The 13,796-nt window shown below is 39.2% G+C and overlaps 1 protein-coding gene and 1 long non-coding RNA gene across 3 annotated transcripts in view; one reads left to right on the top strand and one right to left on the bottom strand.

Moving 5' to 3' along the window:
- mbtd1 (mbt domain containing 1) overlaps positions 1 to 12,732 on the top strand; it is a 142,032-nt gene extending 129,300 nt beyond the window's left edge. For both annotated transcript variants that reach the window (XM_077625638.1, XM_077625637.1), the window contains one exon: positions 4,385 to 12,732. In XM_077625638.1, the coding sequence (XP_077481764.1) occupies positions 4,385 to 4,552 (168 nt within the window). In that variant the 3' untranslated portion in view covers positions 4,553 to 12,732. The remainder of the gene's footprint in view (positions 1 to 4,384) is intronic.
- The window catches only part of LOC144092648 (uncharacterized), an 18,977-nt gene continuing 17,478 nt past the window's right edge, over positions 12,298 to 13,796 (bottom strand). Inside the window, exon 5 of the long non-coding RNA XR_013306115.1 lies at positions 12,298 to 13,796. This exon is cut by the window's right edge and continues 171 nt beyond it. This is a non-coding gene — a long non-coding RNA (uncharacterized LOC144092648).

The following is a 13,796-nucleotide window of genomic DNA, read 5'->3' as shown; positions in this document are numbered from 1 at the left end:
TTACTTAAGATAAGAGCTATTTCCTATATCTCTCTGTTACCCCAATAAAAATCTACAATAATTAATTTAGAGAAATCCACCTTTTATTGGGCATTTCCTAATTATAATTTTCAATGTTTAATAAAGGACCCACAAATTGTCACCAATATGCCATAATATTGTAAATTTTCCCATTCCTTTTTCTTTAACCAGCCAATCTCTTATGTTAATGTATATTGGACAAACTAACCATTCAAAACAGTATTAATATTCTTTTATCCTCCAAAACTAGCTCTCTTTAATTAAGAGCCCTTTGAACTCCAGAAATTGGTAAAAAAAAAAAAATGGCTATCTTGCTCTATTCCCAATTCCAAAGCTTTTACCAAATCAATCTTTGCCAAACAGATTTTCTATCACCTCGAAAGACATTTCTGATTAAATCCAAAGAATAAATGCGAAGGTCATTGCGGAAACCCTGCTTCTTTTATTATGAAATGTTTAACGGAAGCACGCTCTTAGCCGCTAACTGTGACCTTTACACTCACTGCGAAGCAGCATTCTTATCTTGTTTACAAATTCCAAAACGCTCTCTTTTTCTTCCTGCGCACAATGCTTCGCCTCTTTTTCCCTGCTCACAATTACAATGCTTTTTAGAGAAGACTAAATTAATTCCTCTCCTGATATCCAACTATATCACAATATTTTGCCAAGGCCCTACAGTCAAAATATGCTAAAAGCATAACTACAACAAAAAAAACATTTTTGCCCTCAATTTTGCTTCAGCACCCCCAAGGCCACTTATTGTAATGTCTTCACGGAAGGGGTCCCCCAAAAATTTTTTTATCCACTTGTGCGGTCCGCGCGCATATTGAATGACTGCATATAATCAAGCTTTTGTTCCTAACACTGTCCAATCGGTCGCCCCGCGGTCCTCATGTTTCTCCCCATTCCAACCAAATCAGCACCCGCAACAAACAGCCGCGCTCCCCCGCAGCCGACGCATTATTTGACCAGTCTAGAGTATAAAAAAAACATTTTATCTGCCGTTTTGCCACATCTTTTCGGTTTTAAACACCATATTACCGCTAGCAGACGGGATCAACGCTCACAAGCTTAATTTGTATCAATTGTCCAATTCACAAAAAATGTAATCTCTGGTTTAACCAAATCAAATGCTAGTGTTTCCATTAAATTTAGCTCAACATCCTCATATTCAAAATCTCACACTCGAATCATTTTGAGCAGGCATTCCTTGTTTTTAGAGACCCTTTTGTCCGGGCAATCACGCGACATATGCCCCAATTTTCCACAAACCCAGCATATAGCATTTTTGAAAACCCAATTTCTGTTTAACCTCCTCATTTGTTTTCTCCCACTCTCTTGGTTAACATTCCTATTCTTTCGTCACCTATCTCGGTAAATATTTTCCGAGGCGGCCCATTATTTTTACAAAACAGCCCATCGCCTCGCTCCTATCAACCAGCCAAGGAGGCTCCGCTATTTTTTACAAAACAGCACGTTTTGCCTTTCCCCGCCTCGCCATCAAAAACAATAATTAGTATCTGTGGAACAAGCCGTCTCGCTTCTATCTCCATTCATATATTATACATATATATTACTTCTATGCATTAGTACGTACATTATCCCGTAGTATCAATATCTTATGCATATTAAGATGGCCAGCAAACCCATATTTATCTATCCATAAGTTTAGATGTTTAATCCTAAAAGCGCTCTGATTTTCAACAAATTTCCAATCCTTACACGGCAGACGCATTTTTAGATCGTCGTCTCTAGCCGATTTATTATTTGAGCCACCCATTTTGGAGTGGGTTCGTGTGCAACCTCGTAGTAACTTTTTTCTTTTGTTTCTTAGGCTTTATCAAAACTACACGCACAACCAAAACAACGTCGACCACCACGTACCACGTTTTATAGACCACACTCGTGTCTACCTGCTAGTGACTAGTATACACAGGGTTTTCAAAATCGGCATCCCCAGGACCCGAGTCTAATTTCTCAAAAAAAGACCATCACGTGAAAATGCCCCTTTTGCGCATTTGGAGCCTCCGTCACAACATGCAGACATTTCACGGGGACTCACCAGAGATGTCCTCAGATGTCAATAGGGCCAAACCTTTGTATGTACGAAGGCCTTATGCCACCAATCTGTCAAGCAGATAATTCTACTCCAGGATGTTTTTTATATTGATATTGCGGTTTAGGGTCTGCAGGCCATCGTTGGCCCTGGTGAGGGACCCAGTGGGGGACGTGTTGTTGAGTGCAATATTTTGAAACATTGCATACGCCCCCTGCTCCTTCAAGAAGCATCTCGACCGCTATGCGATCCTGGAACGCCATCAGACTAGTGGCTGCCAGTTGTTCCTTTATCGCCACAGATCCCTGTTCAGTATAATTTCCAAGGTTTTGGACATTGTAATGCAGGTAATTTATCCCATCCACATTTTTGTTTGGGGTAATTAAAAGAAAAATAGACTCCCAACCTGCTGCGACCTGATTAACCAACCTATACTCATCTGGTACACCCTGGGGGATGCCAATCGCATCAATGTATGTTGGATCTCCCTCTCTCCATACCGATCAACGCCGTCGGGAGGGACCCACCATCATACTGGATTTCAGCCAATTGTATTTCCACTGTAGATGGAAAAACAGACACTGGTAAAAGCAGTGACCCCAAAGCACAAAGTCCTGCCGCGTTTCGGCAGGAGTCGTATAATTTATTTCCCCCACACCACCACCATAGGTCAGAACGTGGTATCAGGGGTGCAGTCTGTTTTAGGACGCGAGCACACCACGTCTCATTTATCGCCTCCAGCTTCAGACCATGCCCTGTAAGGTTTAAGCAGGTAAAATGATCAAAGGCAACATGTGTTGAAAAGTTAGCTTGGTCCTTTGCTGCTCTTGGAACAGGGTATACATTATTCCATTTCTCACACTTTGTCTTACATCTTCTTTTATCATTATCTCCTTTACACAATCAGGGGTAATTTGCGCAGGTACTACTCTTAAGAGAGGTCGATACTTTCCTGTAGTTCACCAAATTATTTCTCACAGAGGTTGGCAAACACTGAAATAAACAATCCAATTGAGATTGTGATCTTGTATGTAAAAAAAAAAAATCATGCTAGGATTTTTTTTGCCATATCAATCACCCATCATCCCCTTTAGCTTGGATTAAACAGTATTATATTAATACATTGTGGTCATGGTGAGTCAACCAAAGTCTTCCCTAACCGAGCTATTCAAGTCACCTGGTTAAAAATCTTCAATTTCTATTACCAATGGTTTGGGAAGGAGGTATGCTGCGCACTTTGCAACGCTCCCAACACTAGCTAAGACTGCACTTTCCCAGGGGCGCTACAGATGGCGCCATGACCAGGTCCTGAGGAAACGAGTTGAAGTGCTGGGGAGACGCCGACAGAGCAGTAAAAATTCACCACCAGCAGAGATCTACGCCAACTTCGTCACAGAAGGGAGGAAAATGAGATACACCAGGCCAAGAGAGACACTGAGGCCCTTTCCCATAGTCAGGAGTGGACATGAGGGTTGACCTCAACAGGCAGCTCCGATTCCCCACAGAGATTATCACCACATCACTCCACCCAGACATTGTGGTATGGTCCTCCAAGGCAAGAGCAGTGCACCTCATAGAACTAACAGTACCATCCCCTACGGATTGAGGCCGCCTTTGAGCGCAAGAAGGCCAAATACTGGCAGCTGAGTGCCAGGAAATTGGCTGGAAGTGCACTCTCTACCCAGTCGAGGTTGGCTGCCGAGGCTACGTCGGGCTGTCAATAACACGCCTCCTGAGGGACGCCAGGGTGTCTGGAGGCAGCCTGAGGAAGGCCATAAAAGAGCTGGCAGAGGAGGCAGAAAAAGGCAGCTTTTGGCTCTGGCTTAGGAGGAAGGACAGGAGCTGGGGAAACAACTAACCCCAACAATGGCTGGAGGAGACAACAGCTATCAGCTGCAGGGGGTGACAGGGAGACGTCTCTGTCACTGCTCCGCCACCAGGAGATGTTCCAGGATTAAAGGAGCGAAACATCGATGAACGGTGGTTTCTGGCTGATGACCCTGCAGCTGACCCGTGGCCACTGGAGTAGGTGCGACAGGCAGCAATGCCAAGCAGGGGAAAAACACCTACCTGTACATCAAACCCAGTATAGATATATAGATATATAGATATATAGATATATAGATATATAGATATATAGATATATAGATATATAGATATATAGATATATAGGTATATAGATATATAGCTATAGATATATCACTAACAATCAAAAAGTTGCAATGTCATTTTTTTTCTCAATATTGTTCAGCCCCAATTTCAATGGAAATATCTTTTTGGTGAATTTTTTTTGTCTGTATCTTGCAGATTCATTCCTGCGGATGGAGGAGGAGATGCTGGAGGCAGAAGAGTTCAACTATTCCCGGGGCACCTCTGATCAGGAGAGTAATGGCTCGGGCACATTTTGTATTAAACAGGAACCCTAAAATCTTAGGTTCAAATCAGTACAAACAAATTTTCTCTGCAAAAAGCTGAAGTATGATTAATCAGTGTTAGTTCAATTTACACTTAAAGGCACATATTTCTAATTGAGAAGTAGGGTATAAAGAGAACATTGTAGTTGTACATCGCTTGGAGAAGAACGCCATGTGTGTTTATAGATCGCAGATCATTTATTTCTCATCTCTCTCGATATTCAACAAAGCTAAAATATTTTTTTAACATTTTAAACATTTTCCGCTGCAGCTTTTAGATACTGTATCAATTTCAGCTGCTCCAGGCCTGTATAGACTGTGATTACTATGTATTTATTGAGCTCTTTTTTTTCTTCTAAGATTGTATTATACATTTGTTTAGCCCTGTAACAAAACCATTCTGAATTTTATGAGAAAAAAGAAGCGGCTACAAAGAAGAGTAAATATCATATGTACATGTGGGAAATTTTGTACATATGTACAAAAGAAGTTTGGTTATTTGTGTCTAGTCTCGTGACTGATGAAATGATGGATCACCCTGGTTAATGTTCAAGCGTGCAGCTGGATTTGCTTCTTTTTGATCAGCAAGGGGCAGTGACATAACAGGAAGTTGCTGAGAGGTAAACGATGGACAAAGGATAAGCATGGATAAGCACCAATTTTAAGTGCCTAAACCTGTTAATCAAGAACGTTCTTTTGATATATATTAATGTATGCATTTGTGTGTGTGTGGATGTGTATGTATACACATATGTATATATACACATACGTATATGTATATATACACATATGTATATATATACATATATGTATATATATACATATATACACATATATATATATATATAGATACATACATAGATATAGATATACCCATATATCTATAGATATAGATATACATACATACATAGATATAGATATACATACATACATAGATATAGATATACACATACATAGATATACATACATATAGATATACACATACATAGATATAGATATACATACATACATAGATATAGAAATACATACATATAGATATACATACATACATATAGATATAGATATACATACATACATATAGATATACATACATACATAGATATACATATGAATATACATATAGTACATATATATACATGTAAATATATACACATACACATATATACATATATATATATATATATATATATATATACATACATCCACACAAACAAATGCATAAATTAATATATATCAAAAGAATGTTCTTGATTAACAGGTATAATATATATATACATACGTACGTACATACATACATCCATACATCCATATACAGTGGGGCAAATAATTATTTTGTCAACCACCAATTGTGCAAGTTCTACTGAAAAGATTAGAAGAGACGCCTGTAATTGTCAACATGGGTAAACCACAACCATGAGAGACAGAATGTGGAAAAAAAACAGAAAATTACATTCTTTGATTTTTAAAGAAAGTATTTCCAAATTAGAGTGGAAAATAAGTATTTGGTCACCTACAAACAAGCGAAATTTCTGGCTGTCAAAGAGGTCTCCACATGTTACCTGTATCAATAGCATCTGTTTTAACTCATTATCGGTATAAAAGACACCTGTCCACAACCTCAGTCTCTCACACTCCAAACTCCACTATTGCCAAGACCAAAGAACTGTCGAAGGACACCAGAGACAAAATTGTAGACCTGCACCAGGCTGGGAAGACTGAATCTGCAATAGGTAAAATGCTTGGTGTAAAGAAATCAACTGTGGGAACAATTATGTGACTTTTTATATTACTTATTTGTTTTTTTTACTGGGAAAACGCACTTTGTGGAGTAGCACCACCAATTTTGTTATACGCAGCTGTGTATGATGACAATAAAGGCTTTTGATTTGATTTTGATTTATTAGAAAATGGAAGACATACAAGACCACTGATAATCTCCCTCGATCTGGGGCTCCATGCAAGATCTCACCCCATGGCGTCAAAATGATAACAACAATGGTGAGCAAAAATCCCAGAACCACACGGGGGCACCTAGTGAATGACCTACAGAGAGCTGGAACCACAGTAACAAAGGCTACTATCAGTAACACAATGCGCCACCAGGTACTCAAATCCTGCACTGCCAGACATGCCCCCCTGCTGAAGCCGGTACACATCCAGGCCCGTCTGCGGTTCACTAGAGAGCATTTGGATGATCCAGAAGAGGACTGGCAGAATGTGTTATGGTCAGATTAAACCAAAATATAACTTTTTGGTAGAGAAACAGGTTCTTGTGCTTGGAGGAGAAAGAATACCGAACTGCATCCGAAGAACACCATACCCACTGTGAAGCATGGGGGTGGAAACATCATGCTTTGGGGGTGTATTTCTGCAAAGGGACCAGGACGACTGATCCGTGTAAAGGAAAGAATGAATGGGGCCATGTATCGAGAGATTTTCAGTAAAAATCTCTTTCCATCGGCAAGAACATTGAAGATGAGACGTGGCTGGCATGACAATGATCCCAAACACACAGCCAGGGAAACAAAGGAGTGGCTTCGTAAGAAGCATTTTAAGATCCTGGAGTGGCCTAGCCAGTCTCCAGATCTCAACCCAATAGAAAATCTGTGGAAGGAGTTGAAAATCCGTGTTGCCAAACGACATCCCCAAATACTTATTTCCCACAATGATAATGAGTTAAAACAGATGCTATTAATACAGGTAACGAGTGGAGGCCTCGTTAGACCTCATTGACAACCAGACATCTTGCTTGTTTGTAGGTGACCAAATACTTATTTTCCACTCTAATTTGGAAATAAATTCTTTAAAAATCTATGTAATTTTCTTTTTTTCCCACATTCTGTCTCCCATGGTTGAGGTTTACCCATGTTGACATATATAGGCCTCTCTAATCTTTTCAAGTAGGATAACTTGCACAATTGGTGGTTGACTAAATACTTATTTGCCCCACTGTATATATCTGTATATATATTTCATCTCATTTTCTGAACCGCTTTATCCTCATTAGGGCCGCGGGGGGTGCTGGAGCCTATCCCAGCTGACTCCGGGCCAGAGGCGGGGGGCACCCTGTTCCTTAGAAAAAAAATCAATCAACTTTAAATACTGCAATCATAGGGAAAATATTTACTCTCCGCTTGATATACAGTGCCGTGAAAAAGTATTTGCCCTTTCCTGATTTTAGTTTTTTGCATATTTATCACACAAAGGTTTTGACAAAGGTCATTTTTAGTATGACACAAAGAAAACCCAAGTAAATAGAATATGCAGTCTCTAAATGATGATTTTATTTACCAAGGCAGAAAAAATTACAAACTTGTCCGGCCCTCTGTGAAAAAGTAATTCCCCCTAAATGCATCTTTGTCTGTGTGTGCGTGTGTGTGTATCTGTCTGTGTGTGTGTGCGTGTGTGTATCTGTCCGTGTGTGTGTCTGTTCGTTCCCTATGGACTCTAAAACGACTAGGCCAATATATCAGAAAATGTACACAGTTATGCTTTGAACTTCTGCGGGTGTCATAGAATAGGTTTTTGTATCGAAATCTTTCCGACAGCTATCATTAATCGAAAAAAATCGGGTTTCCAAAAAAGTTTCAAGATCATGGGTGTCTTAACAGCAAAGAAAAACAATAAAATATTTAAAAAAAAAACAATACGCTCAGATTGCGACTAAACCGTCTGCTGGATTTCAAGAAAAATCAGCAGGGTTTTGAATCTGGCCGATCAGAAGGTCCATGCCAAGTTTCACAGTTTGGTTGTTTTTTTTTGACAGAGCCACAAGTCGAAAATCAATAACACTTCAAACCGGTATGTCCCGAAAACGCTGTTTTCTGAAAAAAATAAGGTCAGCCTGCAGTGAAACGGAAGGACGGATTGGGGGCAAAAGCTAGCGGCATCTTGTACCCCACGCTCAAACTATTAATTGGCATACCATGCATACAAAGTAAAAAACACAAGCCTCAGTTGAATCTTGACTTTTTCGAAAACCCACATCCCTGATTCACCCTAACCGATTGCCTCCAGCCTTATGAGATAGGGTGCGCAGAACTGCTAACGTTAGTGTGCAGTAAAAAGGAAGTGCGCTTCCCATTAAAACATACGGCCTGCGCACGGTTAAACTGCACGTGGCCACTCTATGCGCACTTTGGGAAATTTGAACAGTAATGATTGGTGTCTAACGCGCCTACTTTGACCACACACACGTAAACAACAATGCCGGGCTCTTCTGCTTGTATATACTTGTATACACATATATACAGTCGTACCTCTACTTACGAAATTAATTGGTTCCAGAACTTTTTTCGTAACTTGAAAATTTTTACTTTACATGTAAATTCTCTAATGCGTTCCACGGTCCTCACACAACTACCTTATTTACTTGCATATAAGCCGCTATTGTTGGACAAAAAAAAATATGACTGAATCGAGGGTACGGCTTATATGCGCATAGAAACACGACATGCAAAAACTGCAAGTTGACGGCGCCGTGACACGATGACGTCACGACAAAATGGCGCCGTTGCATCATGACTCAAGCGTATGCGGCTGATACTTTCATTTATTTCAAAATAGAGAAAAGATAAACAGATAAAACGCTAAACTAAATTTATTTTGACGGCTATGAATGAAATTCAAGAGAAAAAAAACATGTATCTTGTATAAAACGTGAAAAAACTTACGTTCCTGTCACTGCTCGCTCGGGGTACAGCCATCTTACAGAGGTCCCGGGCAGCCATCATAACTAGAGCGGTGCCGTCTAAAGCTAGTTAAACGTGCTCTGACTGGCCAGCCGCGAGTAGCATTGATTTTGAAATAAAACAAAATTCCACTTTGATTTTTTTTCATTGTATTTCTTGTTCGAAAGTGACACTATTGGAGAAATATGAACCATTGAAAGAATTGAGATATTTTGACATTAGAAGCAATATGGCTACCACAACATCTTAAACTTCTGGTAAGAAAATTACAATTTCTGTAATTAGAAAGCATCAGGTTCTCATCAAGATAGACTTTTCTTTTTTCAAATTGAATAATTTGATATTTTGCATTTACATTATTAACTTCCTTATGATATTGACCCTAATAATGTGCTTTTGATTCATACAGTATCTCAGAAATACCACTTGTGATGATTTTTGAAGATTTTCCCTTCAAAGTAACACATTTGTTCTCCCTATTAAAACCATGAATATGGAGGTGAAAATTGGGAATCAGGGGGCGGCTTATACACGAGAAATTGTAAAATTAAAAAAATTCAAGGCAATTTTCAGGGTGTGGCTTATACGCGCGGGCGGCTTATATGCAAGTAAATACGGAAAACCCTAAAGTTGGTCAAAGTGTCCCAATTTTGTATGAAAGATGAGAGGAAACACAAAAAAATGAGAAAATTATAAGGAAAGTATTTATTAATGTCTTCAAATAAATAAAGCATATGAAAATGTGCCCTGCGCCGCTGAAATAGTTCCCTCCGCGGCCGTTATAATGGGAGATGTGATACCCGCATGACTGAGTGACTCCTATACCCAAGAGGGAGCCGACTGCGACACTCTGCGTCGCACCGCAGCCCAATGAGCTCCAGCTGCAGGGGGTCTGAAGCGTCATCAGAGTCCACGGAAAAAAAAAAAGGAAAAAACGCTGGATTTTCAATAGTTGCAAATGCCCTAAAGCGCTGTTGAAACTCCTCATACAGAGATTAGATGTCTTTTGCAAACGTTTTCATATATGCACTGATATTGTTCCGTGGGAAACTGGTCATTATTTCCTGCAGCGATGAGAAATGTGTGGTGTATTGTGCTGCGCCTGTGGCAGGTGCCTTTGGAAAAGTAGCAGCTTGGTCCAAAAGGCTTTGATGTGTGAATACAGTTGGCTTATCGCTGCATTTTTTTCAACAACAAGAAATCCCAAATCAGCCAACCAAACAGGATAGTTGTGGGATGGGTTGACCCTTTTTGTCAAGAACTGTCCAATTTCTTCCCTGAGGGAGGCGCTGCAGCTCCGACCTCACGGTTGATAATGCACTCCGGTCACCAGCCATGGCAGGTGCTCCGCCCGTAATAATCCCAGTGAATTTATACCATTTTAGCTTCACGTCATCTACACCAAAAAAACGGAAACAAATGAATCTGATCCTCTTCTTTGGTCTTTAAGACTCTGAAGGTCCATAAGCTCTTCACTTGCGTTCATGATATTGTCCACGCTTCAAAAAAAAATCAGTCACAGGTTCCTTTTGCCTCTTTCTCTTAACATCTAATGAAACATCTTCAATTCTCTATACCACAGTGTTATGAGCCAGACAAACATTGGCAAACTCTTGCTTCTTTGCCTTTAATACATTCACATAAAAGGTGTGCAGTGCTTTGCAATCAGCAATGCCACCTTGTTAAAACTAATTAAAACAGCTTCCAGTTTCTTGACATTTTCACAGCATTCGTGGCCAGTTAGCTTGTTGCAGTTAGTATGTTTCATCTGGTTGTGCCTCTTGATATTAAATTCCTTCAAGACAACTACAGTCTCATCGACTTTCCTTTTTTATTTACAGTCACCATGTTAGAAATGGGCTTGGTGAAACCATCACACGAGGCCAAGCGTCAAACCGGGCAGGATCTGGCCACAGAGCCACTGTCATCTTGCAAACAAATGTAAAGTAGCTTATTTTGTACACAAGTATTTTTTACAGTTCTAGCAGGCCATATAGTATTATTGATTTTATGACAGATGTCGCAGACAGATAGAAACGTAAACATGTGCCGCAATTAGCCCAGGAGCCGGACTTTGGACATTCTGCACTAGACCAACCCCTTCACAGCGATTGCACGTCTGAACTGAGGAGCTTTTGGGTTTTTTTTGGTTCAGTGTTGTGGGTTCATTTTAAGGACTTAATCAATAATTCTATATTTTTATTTTTTGTGAATTAGACTTGCTCCAATGTGCGCGCATGGCTGTGTACATGTTGCAAGATTTTTTAATATTCAACATTTATTTGAAACTGATATAACTTCATTTGAAACTTATACAACTCAGGGGCGGCTAATGGAAGATTGGTTAGTACGTTGGGCTCATAGTTCTGAAATCGAGCGGTCAATCCCAGTTTCGGACCTTTCTGTATTTAGTTTTCATGTTCACCCCAGGTTTGCATGGGTTTTTTCCGGCTATTCCGGTTTCTGGTTGGGTGGAAAACCTGCCCCCACTTGGCTCTTTCCCGAATCTGTTTGAAATATGTGCTCTGAATTCTCCCTGTGTATGAGTGTAAGCATGAATGGTTGTTAGCCTCATTGCCGTCTGCATTTGGCTGGCCACTAATTCAGGGTGTGCTCCGCCTGGTGCACAGTAGTTGGGTGGGATATGCTCCAGCACCCCCACGACCCCTGTGAGGATTACTGCTACATAAAATGAATAAATGCATGATACAATCCACATAATATTATCCCTTCATGCCCTCATCCTTAAGCATATTTACATAATATATTGCATTTTTCTTAGAATAATAACTCCAAAAGACAAACAAAAATAAGATGCTCGTTACCGACTCCAGGATAGGGCTGTGGATGTTGTCAGTATAGTATTAAGGCAATGATTTGGTGAGATGATATTTGAAATAATTGCTGACTTTATCAATCTTTTTTGAGGGGGTAGTATCTCTTTGTGTTCTGTATTATGTGGATGTCAGTTTCCACTAAGAAAATCATAAATCATGTTTAATCGTTACATTCATACTGTATGTGCTCTTTTCCAGGTGTTATTTTGAAAATGTAATTCATGTGTTTTTCCTCCTTCTTAACTGGGAGTATATGATGTTGTATGTAAAAAACATTTTATCATCCAGTCTTTTCTTGGATACTAACATGTGTCTTTTTTATGTAGTCTACATGAAATACTTAAAAAAAATATTGTGGTGCTATCTATATTTGATAACAATGACATGGCTTTCCATTCCTATGAAAATGCTTTGAGTTGAAGTTTCTTTTGTAAAAACTATTTTGGGAATACATATTCAAATCAATGTGCACATACAACCTGAGGTACAAAATTACAGTTAAAGTTTTAAGTCTTTTTGATAGAGATTTGTTCTTACGTAAGTTTGTGGTGTGCTTCAACTTTGATAGATTGTATAAATATTTTTTTGTTAAAAAAAGGGTTATATTGGTTATAACTGAAATGTTTTCAGGGATTCTTTTTGGCATGGACATTTACTGATTTTTTGTAAGATTGCCTGTTTACATTGAATAAAATGGCCAATGATCTAATAAATTGTGTGTGCATGTCCATATTATCGATGTTCTGTTGAAGGTTTTTTCGAAGATTGATTTTCTTATTTAGTTTAGCCAGAAATCAAGTCTTTCAAATCTTCTCTTTTTACAAATAGGCAAATATCTAACAAATGTTTTACAACTTGGGGGGCCAGAGACATTTAGTTTGAAAGTTTACAGCTCTTAAAATCTTAGATTAATCTGTGTAGTCACAACAGTAAAGGGTCTCGTTCAATACTTGTGTTGTGACATTCACCAACGAATGGAATCCTATGAATAGCTAACATGAAAGATGTTCCAATCTTTCATATCATGTTTCATTGTAAGGTGTTGGAAATTCACTTTTTTTTAGTTACTAACCTTTCGCTGGGAAAAGCAAATATACATCCCAAGGTGACCGTTTACTGTCCAAAGTCTTTTCCTTCTACGGCCCTGTTTGTAACTATGCACTTTATTCAATTAGTATTTGCTCAACTACTGACCCGTAAATACATCTTTCTTTCAATCTCTTTATGACCACAGCGTCAACTGTGGTCAACACCGAAATGATTTTTATGGTCCCCTTCAGATACATATTAATTTTGCGTAGCAGAAGCATTCGAGTTATGCATACTAAAAATAAATCTAATCATAGCTTTCACACATGGAACAATACAGCAACTAAAAAGGAAAAACAGGAAAACAGAGGAGAGGCCATTAAAGCAGTGGTTCTTAACCTTGTCAGAGCTGCCGAACCCCACCAGTTTGATATGCGCATTCACCAAACCCTACTTTAGTGTAAAATAAAATGGGGTTTTTTAAATTCAAGATATATAAATTCCTTGCAGCACTGATTGGCCATGCAATGTCACGTGATCATCTGCAGCCAGTGATGGTCAAGCATGTTATCGTGAATAGACAAGATGAGTCGATGTGTCTTGACCTCCGTGGCAGAGGCCCCACTGAACCCCTGGATTCGATTGAATCCAGGTTAAGAACCACTGCATTAAAGAAACTATCAAATTTTCCATTTTGCAAGATTGTCAAACGCAATGCGGATTTTGTATAAATGAGTATCAATAGTGC

The sequence above is a fragment of the Stigmatopora argus genome, chromosome 18, assembly GCF_051989625.1.
Source record: "Stigmatopora argus isolate UIUO_Sarg chromosome 18, RoL_Sarg_1.0, whole genome shotgun sequence".
Lineage (NCBI taxonomy): Eukaryota > Metazoa > Chordata > Actinopteri > Syngnathiformes > Syngnathidae > Stigmatopora > Stigmatopora argus.
Note: the sequence above shows the minus strand (reverse complement) of the source record. Positions and strands in the feature narration are given on the sequence as shown.